General features: G+C 53.7%; 9 protein-coding genes across 9 annotated transcripts; 4 read left to right on the top strand and 5 right to left on the bottom strand.

The window, feature by feature from the left end:
* Positions 1-476: 476 nt before the first annotated feature.
* Positions 477-1,555, bottom strand: HMPREF1541_09195 (uncharacterized protein; the record flags this gene model as incomplete). The annotated part of the gene is made up of 2 exons (XM_008713870.1): positions 477-1,227; positions 1,443-1,555. The coding sequence occupies 2 exons, from the start codon at positions 1,553-1,555 to the stop codon at positions 477-479; spliced, it is 864 nt and encodes a 287-aa protein (XP_008712092.1).
* Positions 1,556-2,133: 578 nt separating this feature from the next.
* HMPREF1541_09194 (uncharacterized protein) lies at positions 2,134-3,850 on the bottom strand (the record flags this gene model as incomplete). The annotated part of the gene is made up of 2 exons (XM_008713869.1): positions 2,134-3,332; positions 3,379-3,850. The coding sequence occupies 2 exons, from the start codon at positions 3,848-3,850 to the stop codon at positions 2,134-2,136; spliced, it is 1,671 nt and encodes a 556-aa protein (XP_008712091.1).
* Positions 3,851-4,190: 340 nt separating this feature from the next.
* Positions 4,191-7,988, top strand: HMPREF1541_09193 (uncharacterized protein; the record flags this gene model as incomplete). The annotated part of the gene is made up of 3 exons (XM_008713868.1): positions 4,191-4,426; positions 4,502-7,763; positions 7,818-7,988. The coding sequence occupies 3 exons, from the start codon at positions 4,191-4,193 to the stop codon at positions 7,986-7,988; spliced, it is 3,669 nt and encodes a 1,222-aa protein (XP_008712090.1).
* Positions 7,989-8,444: 456 nt separating this feature from the next.
* On the top strand, positions 8,445-9,557 carry HMPREF1541_09192 (uncharacterized protein; the record flags this gene model as incomplete). The annotated part of the gene is made up of 1 exon (XM_008713867.1): positions 8,445-9,557. One exon carries the CDS (start codon positions 8,445-8,447, stop codon positions 9,555-9,557), a length of 1,113 nt encoding a protein of 370 aa, XP_008712089.1.
* A 533-nt stretch (positions 9,558-10,090) lies between these two features.
* Positions 10,091-12,050, top strand: HMPREF1541_09191 (uncharacterized protein; the record flags this gene model as incomplete). The annotated part of the gene is made up of 2 exons (XM_008713866.1): positions 10,091-10,659; positions 10,709-12,050. The coding sequence occupies 2 exons, from the start codon at positions 10,091-10,093 to the stop codon at positions 12,048-12,050; spliced, it is 1,911 nt and encodes a 636-aa protein (XP_008712088.1).
* A 438-nt stretch (positions 12,051-12,488) lies between these two features.
* HMPREF1541_09190 (3-isopropylmalate dehydrogenase A) lies at positions 12,489-13,938 on the top strand (the record flags this gene model as incomplete). The annotated part of the gene is made up of 4 exons (XM_008713865.1): positions 12,489-12,539; positions 12,716-12,805; positions 12,860-12,958; positions 13,063-13,938. The coding sequence occupies 4 exons, from the start codon at positions 12,489-12,491 to the stop codon at positions 13,936-13,938; spliced, it is 1,116 nt and encodes a 371-aa protein (XP_008712087.1).
* A 630-nt stretch (positions 13,939-14,568) lies between these two features.
* HMPREF1541_09189 (uncharacterized protein) lies at positions 14,569-15,252 on the bottom strand (the record flags this gene model as incomplete). Its single annotated transcript, XM_008713864.1, has 2 exons — positions 14,569-14,859; positions 14,962-15,252. 2 exons carry the CDS (start codon positions 15,250-15,252, stop codon positions 14,569-14,571), a joined length of 582 nt encoding a protein of 193 aa, XP_008712086.1.
* Positions 15,253-15,757: 505 nt separating this feature from the next.
* On the bottom strand, positions 15,758-16,927 carry HMPREF1541_09188 (uncharacterized protein; the record flags this gene model as incomplete). The annotated part of the gene is made up of 3 exons (XM_008713863.1): positions 15,758-16,391; positions 16,489-16,576; positions 16,627-16,927. 3 exons carry the CDS (start codon positions 16,925-16,927, stop codon positions 15,758-15,760), a joined length of 1,023 nt encoding a protein of 340 aa, XP_008712085.1.
* A 532-nt stretch (positions 16,928-17,459) lies between these two features.
* HMPREF1541_09187 (uncharacterized protein) lies at positions 17,460-17,955 on the bottom strand (the record flags this gene model as incomplete). The annotated part of the gene is made up of 2 exons (XM_008713862.1): positions 17,460-17,612; positions 17,668-17,955. The coding sequence occupies 2 exons, from the start codon at positions 17,953-17,955 to the stop codon at positions 17,460-17,462; spliced, it is 441 nt and encodes a 146-aa protein (XP_008712084.1).
* Between the last annotated feature and the right edge of the window lie 101 nt (positions 17,956-18,056).

Genomic DNA, 18,056 nt, shown 5'->3' with positions numbered 1-18,056 from the left:
GGGGCCCGGCGCGGGCGGATTGCGGCTTGGATCTTCTTCTCCCCGCCAACCAAAGCTTAGGATCGCTCTTTTTCGGTTTCGGAGGCGATGTATATCCAGGGATCAGGCCCAGGCGCTTGTCGTACAAACAGGGCCGTCGCCAGCACATCAGACACTACGCTGCCAATCACGCCAGACCTTTGCGCTGGTGTGGACATTGCACAGGCTGCTTCATGCTCTGCGTGCGGTTGCGCCTGATACACCTTGCACGGGCCACGTGCTGGTTGGTACCCTATGTCTGCATGTGCGTCGCCCCCGGATTCGTGCAGCTCAATGCCGGTCGCTGCCGTCAACTACCATGGTCTGAAAACTCCGAAGGGCGATGAGCTCCTGTGCCGAAAGCTACACTCGGGCATCCTGGCCAATCTCATCAGAGTCAACTTCCATTCGACCCCTTCTACAGTCATCAAGAAAGAGTTGTCACAGTCTCGCTTCCATCAGTCCCTCCCTGCAAAACCCTGCTCCAACACATGAACCAAGTCGTCTAATCTAGAAACCGCCAAGTCACACTCGTCACCGTCCTTCAGACTGTCATTGTCGTCGTTCACTAACAGCACTGTCGCGGCCCCTGCCCGCCGGCCCGCCCGCAAGTCATCTATACTATCCCCAACCATTATCATGCCCGCGCCCAAATACTGCCTCGCCCACTCCAGGGGATCTGCCCGTCCTCCCGCCATCTCTTGTATACTCATATCGTCCGCTACCTCCACGTCTAGTTCCCACTCCCGTGCTATCAACCACAGCCCCTCTGGGCTGGGCTTGGGCGCGATGCCTTCCGTTTCCCTTGTGATGATAGGCGAGAAGGACACGTCGGGCAGATGAGTGTCAAGCAGATGGTGCACAGGTGCGGGGAAGTTACGCGTACACAGTGCTTTGCGCATGTTGCGCTTCTCCAGGTAGGTCATGACTTCCGAGAGACCCGGCTGTGGGCGTTGGGAGGTCATAGCCGTACGCTCAATCGCCTTGACGGCGGCGACGGCGCGAGCCTGTGGGGAGGTAGGTGCAGGGTCTGGTGGAGCCGCGGTATCGGCGAGCACCTGCGAGACGTTGACGGAAGCAGGAGGGGAGCCTGACGAGGTGGCATGATCCGGCTCGTTGGAAAGAGACTTGATGTGATCCAGGATGTCAACGGATTTGGGAATGGAGAGAGCAGCGCGCATCTCACGGAACATATAGTTCTGAGGGAGACTGTGGCGGAGGGGTCAGCGACGTGCGATTTGAGTTGGCAAAGGAATGCAGGCAGCGAACGCTTTGTCTGTGCGCGCGGGGCGGATCCATACCCGGTGTATGGGGTAGCTCCCTGAAGGTATGGTGTGCGGCAGGGTGATCTCGTCAATATGGCAGACCTCTCCCAATTGAAAACTGGCCAGGGGTAGCGCATGGAAGTTTGTTGCGTGACTTACCACAATGTACCATCCACATCAAACACGATGCCCCTTAGCTTCGGAGCGTTATGCATATTCTCCTTGTCCGGGTCCAGCGGCGCAAACCGCCGTGGTCGCTTGAGCGTCGACATTCTCGCTATTGAGATTTGTGCTGTACTTTTCCCAGATAAATTTGTCGATATCAAAATCGATGCACTACAGCGTGGGGGGCGCGCGAGAGATGAAAGACGTCAGGTGGGGTGACATCTGAGTAGGTCTCTTGACGCTGCATTCAAACCCGACAAATTGATCAAGAAATTATCATGTTGCCCGGCTGAAGTTGTCTTCTCCCAGGTTGTGCTACAGAAGAAGACAGTTTCGACGTGTGGAAAATGTAATCGAAGATCCGATTCTCCTCCGAAGACGTTGAGACGTTGTAGGTTCGTACATCGAATATAAATGTAAATTGCCGCCAATACCGCACTGGAACGCACGCTGCCACCTACCATTGATTGACCGTTCACGTCTTAGACGTAAAGAGCTCTTCAATGTATTCACATATTCAAGCATTACTACTATGTACGCCTGAAGCCTTGCCGATGGGGTATAGTGTTAATACAAGCAGCCACCTTTGAACAGAATCCCATATGCTGTGCCATAAGTCTAGTCCTTCAGGTCGTTGATCGCGCATACTTGCGTGAAGTCATCCTTGCCACTGCGGTCGTGATGCTCATTCCTCTTCCTCTTCGTTCTCCTCCTGTTGGTAATCGCTGGGCTCGAGCTCTTCCACCGCCCGACGCTCGGCCTCCTCGAATTCATCTTCTACGGGATATGTGAAGAATTCATGGGCTAGGGCCTCTTTGGCCGAGAAGCGTCTGTGAGGATCCATGTCTAGTAGATGCTGCAAGAATGAAACGGCTTGCTGTTCACCTAGATGGAGGGCGTTTTCTTCCTTTTCACGACAGCTTGCCCAGCGAATGATCTTCTCCAACGAGAAGCCCTTTTCGCCAATGGTGGCAATGTTCGTCTCGAAAATCTGACCGTGCTGCGCTGCTGCTGCTTGCATTTTCTTGGTGCCGAATATAGATGCAATTTCAATCGTGGCATCAACATCATCGGAGCTGTTGAAGAAAGGAAAACGACGCGCCAGGATGGTTAACAGTATGACACCTGTCGACCAGATGTCGATCTTGGTGGTTTGAGATGTACACTTGAAGAGCACTTCAGGTGCTCGGAATCCTCGGGTACCGGCTCGATTGGCCCGGCGTGAAGCACGGCTATCGTGCTTAGGATAGGCTGGCGGGTTCTTCTCACCATGGGCCGTCAATTGCTCGACGCCGTAAGACGCCATGAAACGCTCCTTGCGCTTGTTTTTCTCTTCTCTGCAAAGACAGTGCTGCCAGTCGGTGCCTTCGCGTTCCGCAAGCCCAAAGTCGACCAGAACACCTTTCCTCTTCTTGACATCATACAGGAAGTTGGTGGGTTTGATGTCCCGGTGAATGATGCCCATCTCGTGGACATGCTCGAGACCACTCAGTAAGCTGTGAAAGTAGTGGCGAATATCGTGTACGATGAATTCGCGATAATAGATGCGGAAGTCTAGGTGGCGGAAGTATGGTAGAACAGCGACGACCTGATCCTGATGACGGAAAGCCGTGAGGAGAGGGCAGATGTGCTTGTTTCTGCGTAGCTCGTGTAGCAGTTCAAGCTCATTGAGAATGCGATAGGGTGAAGAGGTGACATAGATCTTCTTCAGTGCTACATAGCTTTTCTTTTGCCGGCTGACAATCTTGGTTCGTGATGAGGTACCAAGCTTCCTACGCTTGGATGAGTGAGTGTCATGGCTGTCAACGTCGTCGGTGGGCTCATTCTCGACATCTTCATCGTGGAAGGGCAATTGCTCAGCCTTGTACACGGTTGAGAAAGTGCCTAGGACAGATCAGCTGGTGTCAAAATCTGACAGCGAAGCACTTACCTTCACCAATTCTGTTCACCAGACGATACTTTTGCGAGATGCCCGTGAAGCTTTCTTCGAGTTTTCGCATGTCCTCCAACACCGAGTCATCGACCTCTTCATCGCTCTCTGTGCTGTCTGAGTCCTGTTCGAACAGGTTGAGCTCGGGAACGGGGGTAGACATGGATTTTGAGCCACGCTGACATGTTGGTCGTTCTTGACCGTCCTCATGGATCGAGATACCGTTGTGGGCCATGCTGCGCGTGCGGTATCTGCGTCTTTTGCCCAACGTTGTCGCGCCTGCTGTGGACGCGTATGGTGGCTGCGGTATCTGGGGCGGCACCTGCTCCTGTCCGTGGTCAGGATCAATGTAGACAGCTATCGCCTGCTTGTCTGCTTCTGTACGTCCTTTGCCATGGCGGCGATTGCTTTGTTTTGAGCGTAGAGCCTTTAGCAGACCGCTGGCCTTCTGGGCCAGCTTCCTCGCCGGCATGCGCGCGATTGGTCCCACTGCTGTTATGCGTGGGGCGGAATGCACTATGCCCAGAAGAGGAAAAAAGCAACAACGCGGGGACAGTCGAGCCTATCGGTACGCGCGCGCAAGACTTCAATTGATGATGCAGCCTCTCGATGTTCGTTGTGTGCAGTGTAATTTATTTCGATCTTTGAGAAGCATAGATAATCGCGGATTAGAGCCCTCGGTGCCTGCGCGTCTACTCTGTGGGCTGTATAACACCCAGCGACCATCGCGCCCCAGCAACCACCACCACTGATGAATCTGCCCTTCTGAAGTACACCGCGTCCATCGACAAGCACATCCCGGAACCGCCAAAATGGACTCTCAAATCGACTTCGACATCAACGAGTCGCTGAAGCTCTACCTGAGCGATCCTGTTACCATTCCGACTCCCGAGGCAAACTCCCAACTAGCCGATTGCGAAAGCGATCCCGACAGCTTGACCACAGCTCTCATTGACAGCAGTTTCGATCCGGTGGTCGACGTGGTCTCCGAGAACCCGCAGAATATACTGAGGAATGAGGCTTTTGATACGGTCCAATTCCTTCTTAAGTGCGCTCCCATAGCCGTTCCCCCCAAAAGACCCCGAGTCACAGGACATTTTACTGAACTTTTTACTCGCTGCAGGCACTCACCCGTACTCCCCGTACAAACTATTAGCAAGATCCTCGAACTCGTAGTATCAGGACTTGCTACGATCGCCGACAATGCCCACTCCGATATCGAGAACGATGAGCAGGAGGCACTGCACCAACACAAGACCCTGCTAGAAGTGTACGCTTTCCTGATGCAGTGGACGATTGCAGCTGTGGAGGCCAAAGCAGCTGAGAAAGCACATGCCGCTCCTGCTCGGAGAGGCAAAGGAGCAAAGTCAAAGGTTGTGAAGGATGGGGCATGGGATTCTGCAGGCCAGATCCAAGCTGCTATGGACACCATGTGCCGGGTGATGAGATTGAAGCTGAACAGAATCTTCGAGACAACCTCTGACAGAGACACGTTTGTCAACCTCTTCACGAGATCGATTTATCTGATCATGGAGACGGAGGCTAGGATGAAGATTACTGCTGTTCGAATGTTCTGCTTCAAGGTTCTGTGCATTGCCGTCAAGCACCATGGTCACGCTCTGGGGGCCCAGACATCCATCGTCCAGAACCTGACATACTTCGAGCACCTCTCAGACCCGATGGCCGAGTTCTTGCACATTCTCTCAGAGCAGTACGACTACCCTCAACTCTCTTCTGAGATTATGCGAGAGCTTGCTGCGAAGGATTTCAGTCCGAGCGATCTAAAAGGGCCCAAGTCTGTGTCTGCGTTCATCATAAAGCTTTCGGAGCTTGAGCCTCGTTTGGTGATCAAAGAAATGGGCCTCCTTGCAAAGTTCCTGGACAGTGAAGCATACACTTTGAGGTGCGCAGTCATCGAGGTATGCGGCAACTTGCTTGCGGATCTCAACAAGACAGAGGATAGAGATGAGACCACAAAAATTCAGATCAACGCCTTCTTCGACACCCTGGAACAGCGGTTCCTCGATACGAATCCGTACTGCAGATGCAGAGCCATTCAAGTCTTCATGAAGCTATGTGACCTTGAGCAGAAGGTGCCCAAGCGAAGACAGCATGCTGCGGAGCTTGCAGTCCAGAGCTTGCAAGACAAGAGCAGCAATGTTCGACGAAACGCTATCAAGTTGCTCGGCAAGCTTGTTGCTACTCATCCTTTCAGTGTGATGCACGGGGGTGAGCTGACCAGAAAGGTCTGGATTCAGAGAGTAGAAGATGTGGACAAGCAGCTTGATACTCTGAAGCCTCCGCCAGACACTCCAGGCTTGGCTGAGACTGCTAAAGGTGCTGAGAAGGTCGACAACGAATTGCTTGATGAAGCCACTCGTCTTCAGGATGAAGAGACTGGTCAAGAAATGACCGAAGAAGAAAAGATTGAGGCAGTCAAGAAGGCACAAGAAGAAGCTGCCACATCAGAGGTCTTGACCAGACTACAGCTGACCAGGAAATATTACATCGATGCGCTTCGCTTCATCGATGTCATCCATGAGGCTTCTGATCTGGCATGCCAGCTGCTCTCGGCGAGAAACAAGAGTGAGGTCCTGGAGGCCATGGATTTCTTCGTCGTCATAAATGCCTACAAAGTCGAGACTTCGAGTACTGGAATCCGACGCATGCTGCGCCTGATCTGGACCAAGGGCAATAGTGACGAGGGCAAGGGTGTCCAGACGCACCTCATCGACTGTTACAGAGGCCTATTCTTCGATGCCCCAGAAGTATTGAACGCTAACGACACTGCCAACTTCATTGCCCGGAACATGATCAGCTTGACATTTGGCGCCACGCCTGCTGAGTTGACATCTCTCGAACAATTACTGAGTACGATGTATCGAGCAGGGAACATATCAGAGCAGGTCATTGCAAAGTTATGGCACGTCTACGGCGTCAACAAAGAGATTTCGCGCGCTCAGCGGCGAGGTGCCATCATCGTTTTGGGCATGATTGCGCTGGCAGACCCCAATATTGTGGTGAAAGAGTCCGACATCATGATGCGGATTGGCCTGGGTCAACTTGGTCGTGCAGACCTCATGCTGGCGAAATTCACTTGTGTGGCCCTGAAGCGAATGATTCCACCCCCTAAGAAGGCCCAGGACAAAGTCGCCGCTGGCATCTCCCGCATGACCAACGACCATGCCATACTCCGCATGCTGGCTTCTATTCTACTGACATTTTCGGAAAGTCAAGATTGGTATGGTATGGCCGAGCAAGCCATCTCTGCCATTTACGTCCTTTCAGAGCATCCTGATATCCTCTGTTCAGAAGTCCTTCGGCACAAGACGAGACTTGTCTTCGCGCAGACTCAGCATCGCAAATCGCTGTCTCGATCACCGTCACCTGAGCGGGATCCCGAAGATATGGACATCGATGGCGCAAATGCTGCCACTCCTGGGCCAGAAGAGTCACAACCAGAGAGCCAACAGCTCGACTCGCCGAAGACGAAGCCGGCTATCACATTGTCCCAGCTGCTGTTCGTCGTAGGCCACGTTGCCATCAAGCAGATTGTACATCTCGAGCTGTGTGAACTTGACTTCAAGCGAAGAAAGCACGACCTCGAGAAGGACAAGCCTCTTACAGAACCCACGCCTCAGCCTGGCAGACGCAAAAAAACTCCCGCGGAAGAAGTCATGGCAGAGAAAGAAAAACAAGAAGAAAAGGATGAGCTCGAACTCATCGGCGGCACCAACGAGGATGACTTCACGGAAGCAGTAGCCCACATCCGAGAACGCGAGCTACTCTACGGGCCCAACTCGCTCCTCGCTAACTTCGGTCCCCTAGTCACCGAAGTCTGCTCGAACAACACAGCATACAAGGACCGGAATTTGCAGGCACACGCCACGCTATGCCTGGCAAAGCTCATGTGTGTCAGCAGCGAGTACTGCGAAAAGAACCTGCCGCTACTCATCACCATTCTCGAGCGCTCTGAGGATCCCATTGCAAGATCCAACACCGTCATTGCCCTGGGAGATATGGCTGTCTGCTTCAACCATCTGATCGACGAGAACACAGACTTCTTGTATCGTCGACTCAACGACGGGGATGGCAGTGTCAAGCGGACGTGCTTGATGACGTTGACCTTCCTTATCCTCGCCGGACAGGTCAAAGTCAAGGGCCAGCTGGGCGAGATGGCGAAATGTCTCGAAGATGGCGATAAGCGCATCGCGGACCTGGCCAGGATGTTCTTCACCGAGCTCGCCACCAAGGACAACGCACTGTACAATCAGTTCATCGACATGTTCAGTATCTTGACGAGAGAGGGTCCGCTGGAGGGTGGTGTCATGGAGGAGGACGCCTTGAAGCGGATCCTGAAATTCTTGTGTGGGTTTATCGAAAAGGTAACGCTGACCATCCTCCTGAATTGTGAACATTTTACTGACCTTCGCCAATAGGACAAACACGCGAAGAACCTGGCCGAGAAGCTGGCGGCTCGCTTGGACAGATGCGAGAATGAGCGGCAGTGGACTGATACCGCGTACGCGCTCAGCCTGCTGCAGCACAAGAATGAGGACATCACGAAGAAGGTACAGGAGGGCTATCGCGTTGTCGAGACGGCGGCATGATAAACATGGATGATTTTAGCATGATAATGGCGGCTTTTGGCCTTCTATGGATGGTTGGTATCGGTAGAGCAAGGCGTTGCGGGGTTGCCGATGTGTGGTATACGGGTGTAAACTAGGCCTGGAACGAGTTCAGCTCGGTTTAGAGCATTTATACCCCTTCACCAAGGCAGCTCGCCCACATGATTTGTTTGTGATCAGCCAATCTTGATTCACGACAGAACCTCTTGATAGACTTGTGGCTTTTGCGGGCGAATGCGCGCCTTCCCAAAGCATCTTCCGACGAGGTCAAAGTTCGTCCGTGAAGAAGCATTCGGCTGCGCTCTACAATCACACCGACCCCCAAAAGGCGCATCGAAGATGCCAGATCAAGCGCAGTGTTAAGTATCAGCTGCCCCACCTGGTCGTTCCGACGGCGCCTCGACAATAGTGCAGGCTTACGGAAATTCGACGGTCACCATGGATTCCATCTACGTTAATCCAGCAGCGAAAACCTGGGAGGCCCGCGCATCTACCGACCTGAATCTTCTTGTGCAGAGTTTCCACGAGAAGCTGCCGGGCTTCGGCGTCTCACCTCTGGTACCCATGGCCGAACTGGCGCGCGATCTTGGCGTGAAGGCCGTGTTCGTCAAGGACGAGAGCAGCAGACTGGGCCTGCCGGCGTTCAAGATTCTCGGGGCGTCGTGGGGCGCCTTCAGGGCTATTGCAGACCTGGCCGACAATCTGTCGTTGGATTCTAGTCTGGAAGAGGTTTCGAGAGCGGTGCGACGGCTCGGTCTTAGCCTGTACGCTGCTACGGATGGGAACCATGGCCGCGCGGTGGCTCGTATGGCGAGGATTTTGGGCGTGGCAGCCAGCATCTACGTTCCGGCTTTCACAGACGTGCACGTTCAACGGAACATTGAGGCTGAAGGTGCTAAGGTCACAGTCGTCCCGGGGAACTACGACGACGCTGTTGCTGTGGCCAACGCCGAGAGCAGAAAGGTGTCGGGCGGCTTGCATGTCCAGGACAACGCCTTCGACGATTACGAGAAAGTCCCGGGATACATCATTGAAGGGTACTCTACGCTCTTGCGAGAAGTCGAGCAGCAGCTCGAGCAGCAGGGTCTCAAGGCGACCGCCATGGTGACGCCTATTGGGGTTGGGTCGTTGGGACATGCGGTTACAGCGTACTGCAAATCATCCGGCCGGCAGATCGACGTCGTGGCAGTTGAGCCAGAGACAGCGGCGTGCTTGCACGACAATCTCAGGAGTGGCGAGTTTCGCAGCATAGAGACATCGAAGACGATCATGGATGGCATGAATTGTGGCACTGTCTCTCATATATCTTGGCCCATACTGCGGCAGGGAGTCGATGTGAGCGTGACAATATGTGATCGGGAATGCCACGAGGCAGTAGAGCAGCTGCAGAAGCTGGGTGTTCACGCGGGCCCATGCGGTGCTGCTTCATTAGCTGCCACGAAGAAAGTCGCCGTTGAGCTCAAAGATGAACATGGCATCCGACTGAATGGAGACTCGGTGGTGGTTCTGTTAAGCACTGAGGGCAGCAGATTCTACGTCGTGCCAGAGTAGGATTTGGGGTGGCATAGGCCATGGGTGCATCTGTTGAGACCAGAAGACGGAGCAGAGATAATGAAGCGACTACTGTGGCTATCATTGAATACACGATAGTCCTGGACGTGAGAGGTTACAGTAGTCGTGGTGGAAAGGGGCTCGGAGTCGGAGATATGTTCTTCCATTGGCAGCCCCCCCGCCACCGACTTGGACTGGATGCTGATTGCGGCCTCCGGGAGACGACGTTGCGCCAGCTCGGGCTTTCCTGACGCTAGATGGAATCCTCTAGGACCATTGTGTATTAAGAGCGAGGACGCAAGAATTCATTTACACGTTGCGTTGAGCAATTGGTCATCCTGCAACTCAAGTCTTACGGCGAGTATAGCCCAGTCGTCGGAACCAATAAGCCACAGCAGGCTCGCGGCTTCCAACATGCTATTCGCGGCCCTAGTCCATTGGTGCCTTTGACCCATCTGAAGCCTAACGAGTGCCTACCCACAAGAGACTGTGGCACTAGTTTCCAACGTGCTCGGCTGCGTGGGCTGAGCCCCATGGCCAGCAACGATAGCGATCGGAAGCCTCATCGAAAGCACGCTTCATCTTCCCGGCGCAAGAGTGTCGTCCATAGCTCGGCGAAGCGTCATGACAAAGCGGACGACGGCCTTGCTACCTCACAACCAACTCCGACCCTCGATGAATTGCGTAGCTCAAGAGTCGAATATTTCTCGAAGACTCCGGAGCAGAGGCGCAAGACTATGAAGTATGTCTACGACCAGCCAATATCATCCCAGTCGTGGCCGTTGAAGCGAGGGACGAAGGACCCCAGATCCTCAGGCTCGAGTAAGCGCAAGGAGGCCGAGTCCAGATCCAGGAAGAAGAGGTCGCGCAGTCACGACAAGGACGTGAAAAAAGATGCGGATAGGGTATACCCGACGCGCACACAGACGAAACCGGACGAAAATGCATCGGACCAAAAGCCGGTGCGAACGACAGAGGCAAATTCCGACAAGGCAACCACAAAGAGACCACGGTCCAGCAAGGCAACCGTAGAGCGCAAGCCACTTCAGCGACGTCATACAGCACCTGTCATCGTCGATGAGGGGTTGGATGACTTACGAAGGTGAGTAAGTTGATGCCGCCTCTGACAGAAGCGCTAACGCATCAACCAGGTCAGTCAGTGACGACAGGCCTACCACACCACGAAGAGTCTCTACCGTCCAACGTGTCTCAGAAGCGGCACGACCGCCCCTCAAGCGCAGCTCGACGAGTGCTGCAGCGAGGACCGAAGTCAGCCTCGCGAAGTCGTCCTTGAGCGTCCGCCCTGAAAAGAAGGCACCTTCTGTTCTGTCCACATTCTTCCACTCGAAACCAGCCTCGCCAGAAAAGAAGGTTTCCTGCCTGACTTGTGGCGATGATGGTATACCAATCTCGAAATCGGCGAAGTTGCCTTGCAAGCATCGTATGTGCCACTCATGTCTCAAAAGAGTCTTCAAGATGTCCATCACCGACCCGGCGCATATGCCACCTCGATGCTGCACTGACGACCACATCGACCTAAAGCATGTTGACAAGTTGTTCAATCAGGAATTTAAGAAGAACTGGAATCGTAAATTCCTCGAATACAAAACCAAGAACAGAATATACTGCGTTGGCAAGAATTGCGGCGAGTGGATCAAGCCTAGCCATGTCAACATCGAGCATGGTCGGAAGGTGGGCAAATGCAAGCGCTGCGGGACTAAGGTCTGTGCCATCTGCAACAACAAGGCGCACAGCTCTCGTGATTGTCCTAAGGACCCGTCGACTAAGCAGTTCATCGATACGGCAAAAGAGAAGGGCTGGCAAAAATGCTTCAACTGCTCGGCTATGGTCGAGCTGAAGGAAGGCTGCAACCATATGACGTGTCGGTGCATGGCCGAGTTTTGCATGGTCTGTGGCCTGAAATGGAAATCGTGCGACTGTCCGTGGTTCAATTACGAGAACGTGGATGCTCACCTGGGCAATCCACAGCGTTTTCAGGAAGAAATGGAGCGAAGAAGAGATCAGGAACAACGAGACGAAGTGCTAGCCAGGCGCATGGAGGTTCTTGGAATCGACGGAGAAGATGGTGGCGGAGGCCTTTTCGGGCTGGGTAACGCCGCCGGACACCACATGAACCAGAACTTTATCCAGCAGGCGCGTGAAGCACTCACGGCCAACTATCAGAACGCGGAGCAGGCAGCAAGAGGACTGCTGAATGGTTGGTATACCGGCCGCGAGAATCGGATGCCAGATATTCCTGAAGATCTGAATGACCTTCCGAGGCTACTAAGGCAAGCAAGTCAACGACAAGCACCCGTAGACGAGGCCGAGGAAGCCGCAAGCCCAGAACGAAGAAGACGGAACACACACAGGCGCAGAAATCCAGCACCCGAGTTGGCGCAGCCATTCGCCAACGGTCGATACCAGCCGACCGAAGAAGACAGACAACAGGAACGGAGGATCCGGGAATGGGCTACCGGCGTTACCGAGTGATTGTGCAACCAAATGAATTTGACGAACTCACGAATGGAAGGGGAAAATAGATACCGACGCATGGGATTACTGGTCGCTTGTTGAGCCCAGCTTGCGGCTACGACTTCGTTGTATAAACTTATGGCTTATGAATCATGACTCTAGGATGGTACCAATATTATTATGAGCCTTTGACATTAAGATCAAGATGCTATATCTGATAACTTCCTCGCCCGGCCGTTTGCGTTGCCGTCGTCGCATTCTAGGGGCAAACGGGAATATAGTGGGCCATCAGGCGGCGAGGCAGAAATCCGACATCGGCCGTCAGTCTAAACTTCTTACACAACGTCCACTGACCAAGTCCTGCCTGGAGACTACATTCGACATCCTACCTTCGGTCAAAGCTCCTCTCGATTCGGGTTGGACATTGGAAGTGACATTGAGCGAAACCAATCCACCATGCCCGAATTCAATATCGTTGTCTTTGCGGGCGACTATGCGGGGCCAGAGGTAAGTTCCAACCACAAGCCCGCTGTAAGAAAAGTCTTTGGGGACAAGGGGAAGGCACCCAACACTTTCGACACGGCAGGATGCCGTGAGATTACGATGCGGCTCAAAGGCTTCTGCTACATCACCAACAGTGTCCCACCTGGAAATCTCATACTGACGGACCCGACTCTCCACAGGTCACCGCCGAGGCCGTGAAAGTTCTCAAGACGATCGAGAAGTGCAGGCCCGATGTCAAATTCAACTTCCAAGACCATCTCCTCGGTGGCGTAAGCACTTCAGCCTGCACCTTGTAACCACTCCGAGTGCTCACAGCCTTCCAGGCCTCCATTGATGCGCACCAGAACCCTCTTACAGACGAAGCCCTTGCTGCCGCCAAATCCGCACATGCTGTCCTACTCGGCGCCATCGGTGGTCCCAAGGTACAAGCGGCCCTCTACCATCTCCCACCTCGATCACCACCTCCTCTCCTCTTCCCCCATCTGCTAGCTAAAAACCCCCCTCCTACTGACCCAAACCTTCACAGTACGGCATCGGCCCCATCCGCCCCGAACAAGGCCTCCTCCGCCTCCGCAAAGAGATGTCCACCTTCGGCAACCTGCGTCCCTGCTTCTTCGCCTCCCCGACTCTGACCGCACAGTCCCCCCTAAAATCCCACATCTGCGAAGGCACCGACTTCACCGTCGTCCGTGAGCTGACGGGGGGCATCTATTTCGGCGAGCGACGCGAAGCCGACCCGGCCGACGGCGCCAACGAATCCGCCGAGGACCGCGAGCCGTACTCGCGGCGGGAGATTGAGCGCATCACGCGCCTGGCGGCGCACCTGGCGCTGGCGAAGAACCCGCCCTCCAAGGTGTGGAGTCTGGACAAGGCGAACGTGCTGGCGACGAGCCGGCTGTGGCGCCGCGTCGTGAGCGAGGTCATGGCCAACGAGTTCCCGCAGCTGGAGCTGGAGCACCAGCTGATCGACAGCGCGGCCATGATCATGGTCAAGAACCCGAGGCAGCTGAATGGTATTATCGTCACGAGCAATCTCTTTGGCGACATTATCAGCGACGAGGCCTCGGTTATTCCGGGGAGTCTGGGGTTGTTGCCCAGTGCGAGTTTGAGTGGTGTGCCGGACGGCAAGGGCCTGTGTAATGGTATTTACGAGCCGATTCATGGCAGTGCGCCGGATATTGCGGGCAAGGGCGTCATTAACCCTGTCGCGGCTATCCTGAGTGTGGCGATGATGTTGTTGTACAGTCTCAACATGCCTCAGGACAGTGTGCTGGTGGAGCAGGCGGTAAGGTTGGTGATCGAGAAAGGGATTACAACGAAGGATATTGGAGGGAGCAGTTCAACGCAGGAGGTGGGAGACGCGGTGGTCGAGGCACTGGAGACCCTTTACAAGCAGCTGTGAGTCGGGGCTTCTTAAGACCCCTAAATGTTGCGTTGGGCTGCTCAGCGTGTAGAACAGCGGCTGCAGTGCATCAATTGAGCCGAAGATAGACTGATGAGATTCGGTCAGAAGCCACAAAAGCATTCTGCACGCTGCCTCCACCCCCTAGGCAATACATTCATCGACTTCGTACCGCGCCCTCATTCTTCAATCGCTGCGTCGCAGATAGTGTCTTCACTCGGACCACCAACGCTCAAACACGCTTCAGACCATTCCTCTCCGGTGGTGTTGAAATAGGCAACGATGCTCTTGACTGCCATAGTCACATCGCTTGTGCTGGGTGTTCCCGACCACCACTTGTTGCCATCGGCCCAGAGCTTTAGCTGATAGTCTGGTTAGCAAGTTGTCATGGAATTTCGAAGGCGGGTGCAAAGTGGTGGCGGATGGAGTGAGCCTAACCACAGCTCTGCTGAAATTTTTCTTGTAGTAGCATCGGTCTGGACTATGGACTATTGTTTGTGTCACTCCTTTAAGATCGACGGAGCCGATATCTATGCAGGAGACTGCTCAAGGCTGTGGATGTCCACAACCTCTAGGTTGGTTCTGGGTCATTGGAAAGGGGTTCTGGAAGAATTGAAGCCCCAAAGATAATCATTCGAGACTTACTTGCAAATTCCCTCCGAGCATTGGGGCACGTACGTCTTTGTGCCTCAATTCACCGTCAAGGTAGTATCTGACGCCTGTGTCATCGCTATCGAAGCGATGCTCACGGCAGACGTCGGCGTTGGTACCATCTTCTGCTAACGTCGGCTCTCGGAAAGTTGCCCCGGGAACCGGCAAGCCATTTTCATCAGTCGAAGGATGCGTAGTGTAGTTAATGGTGCCATTGACGAGCGAGTCGCCTTCCGTCACCACCTCAATGTCCAACTCGCTGCGGTCGTCCTGCAGACACTTGTCAGTGCGTGGGAGCGTTGACTCGAAGAAGGCGGCAACGAAGGTTGCCAGACGTTAATGTAAGGCGGAGCGAAGCAGCGAGAGGCTTACTCTGTACCAAAAGAAACCGGCGCAGGAGCCACCTGAGTCTCCGGTAACCTTGAATATCGCCCTGAAAGTGCCGTGCAAGATGTCGATACGCTTTGACTGGATACCAGCCATCGAGACATGAGTCCCGTCGGTGAAGCCTTTTTGCAGCAAAAGTAAAGAACCGTCTTGAACGCGAACATTCTGGTGATTGTATTTGGCATCCACTCTGATGGCTGGGTCGTCGGCACGCTGCCAGTAATCGTAAATCATCCAGTCTTGTAGAAAAGATTTAGCCTTGCCATCCGAGAGCATGTTCTTGATGTCAGGAGTGAGGCCGAAGTCGTAATTGAGGCGATGGGTGTAGACTTTGTCTGTACCTTCCAATCGCTAGCCGCAGGCACATTCGGATTCCGCACCGCTGCGGGCAATGGCGATGAACAGGATAATAAAGTATAAGAGGAAATGCATACTGATCTCTGTGGAAGTGGAGTTGATGCAAATTAAGCGGATCGAGTAAAGTGATGCAACGAAGATATTCCTCTGATAAATGAGAGGGAAAGAGGTCAGAGAGCGGGAAAAGATGAGGCGAAGGCAGGCTGGAAGGGGGATAGCACCTTCCCTTCGGTAGCAATAACGTGTACTCTGCTGCAGAGGCAGCGACCATCAACGGGAGGCGACGCACGTGCGACAGCGCCTCACCTGGTCTCATCGCTCAGTGGCTGTCTCCATAGGTCGAGTCGAAAGCAGCCACCCTGTCTTTCATTGCTGTCCATCTCCGCGGCGGTCTTAGCCACATGTCTAGCGGATACACCACAACCTAGTAGGGTTTATATCGGCTCTCTTTCTTGGTCTTGGTAGGTTTTTGCGTGCTCTGTGAGCTGCTTGCACGATACGCTTGCACTCTGCCGTCTTCGCCAGCTGTGAAGATCATATTGTCCTTCACGAAGATGGACCGCACAATCTCTTCCCCATGCGTACCTTGAAGAATGATGCGATTGTTGAGGTCCAGCGAGCCTGCAGATCCGATGGGTACCATATCAACCTGCGACATGCTGTGTGAACCAGCCGCGACCACAGACTCCGATTCGGTTCGCAGCACGTCAATGACATACTCGCAGGGTATCACAGGTCGAAGGTCACCTAGCAGCATAGGAGTCGGCTCTTCGACCCGAGCATCGTCGAAGACTGGATGGAGAGCAAGGTTCTGATCAGAGCTCAGGGCGTACATTGAGTTTTGGTCGAGAAAGCCAGCTTTATGGATTGGGCCATGGGTGAATCCTTGCACCAGGCTGTCCTGCTCTTCGGCAATGAGCGAGTCGAAGATGCTGACTTGTCCGTCATCTCCACCAGCGAGAACTATATTGGATTTGCTAGGGTGGAAGTCGATGGCAGTGATATCGTCGTGGTTTTCCGCATTTGACCATGATGCAGCAGAAGGTTGTCGCAAGTCCCTGCAACATGAAGATTAATCGGTTATCCCATCAGGTTGGCAAGGAATCGAAGCAAGTAAGACAGAAGACAGACAGGTTGGGAGACTGAAAGACTCACCAAACGCTGACGACAGCTTGATGATTCAAGTATTCGGTACCAACTGCAAGACTGGTACCCTTACAAGCCAGCGCCGTCACTGCCTTACCTAGCGAGCCATCAGCATGGTCCTGAGAGTGTAATAGTGAGGTTACTTACCCACCTTGAAAGTGGTAGTTCTCTCATAAGACCTTAGATCAAAGACGCAGACCTCATCTTTCCCGGAGCAGATGACGGCTCTGCCATCATCTGACGGAACCAGACACGTAATTTGCGACGGCGGCGAGGGTAGAAGAATGCCTGAGGCTGTATCCAGTGAGCCAGAGTTGACCACGAATACTTCGTCAGCCGATGTGATTCCAGCAAGATTTTGTCCACTGCAAGGTACGATTTTGTATACATAAGAATCCTTCTCAGCCGATGGGCTGCAGCTGGCATAAGGCTGGAAGTAATTGGCCATAGCTCCGAGACATGAGAGGTTCTCGTCGATCCTGAGACGTCTAGTGCGGAAGAGTTGTTTGCAAAGGACTAAGTAGAGAGCACTGAAGTCGAAGTTTCAAAGTGGGTTTCAATGCTGTGCGAAACACACCTAATTGATCTATACGCATCCAGATGACGGTGATCGCTACCGTGGACGATGGTCTAGAGCGTCGTACTAAAAGCGGCTGTAGCACTTACGAGATTTCAATATTGCGATCATGAAAACGACAGGCCCAATACAACGACAGGAAAACAGAACGTAGGTGAAGTTCGCTAGCATCTTTTTGAGTGCATAATCAGGCCATTCGCCCGTCATAAGATCTTCTGCATGCTGCCTCATGCCTTCAAGACGCTCGGTCATGCAAGGTCCCGCTCAAGGAACCATCTCGGGCCTAGGGGTCGCCTGAAGGCCGTCATATCCCGTCGTCTCTTCCACACATCCGAAAACATCTGCGCCTCCGCCCAATTCCGTCATCTTCTCCACCACTCCGAAACTAGAGAGAGCAACACATTTACGCAAAAGTGCTGGGTCTGGTGGCAGAGAACAACTTCTTGCTCTTGGCGGCGCGGTGAGGCAGAGGGAACTTGAGGTCTTTTGAGACTAGCTGTTTGATGTATGGGCGGCGGATAGCGTTGAGATCGGTGACTTCGACGACCTTGAGGATCTGTAGGGCAAATTAGCATACTGGAGTTGTCGATCGTCTACCGGAGCTGACATACGTGGATAGTCCTGAATCGAGCACGATGGCGGGCGGCCATATCCTTGTACAGCGCCTCAACGGCATCGGCTCTGGTCATCTCTCGGTACTCCTTGTACATGTTGTGAGTGCCGGAGCGCGAGTCGTAACGGATCCAGATGCCGAAGTTCTTGACCTTGAGGGGGCGCTTCTCGTGGATCTTGTTCAGAGAGACGACCTCGCCGTTGGACTTCTTCACTTTGCGTAGCTTCATCAAGAAGTACCAGAATCGAGACTTTGCGACAACATCGTTGGGAGCGAAGACGCGCATGCGGTAGAGCTTGGGGGTGGGGTTGCTATCGGTCGGCAGGTGGCGGCCGATGACCTGGTATTCTTGGAAGCGACCTAGAGGGCGATGTCAGTCTCATGTTC

This window comes from Cyphellophora europaea, assembly GCF_000365145.1.
Source record: "Cyphellophora europaea CBS 101466 unplaced genomic scaffold supercont1.10, whole genome shotgun sequence".
Lineage (NCBI taxonomy): Eukaryota > Fungi > Ascomycota > Eurotiomycetes > Chaetothyriales > Cyphellophoraceae > Cyphellophora > Cyphellophora europaea.
Note: the sequence above shows the minus strand (reverse complement) of the source record. Positions and strands in the feature narration are given on the sequence as shown.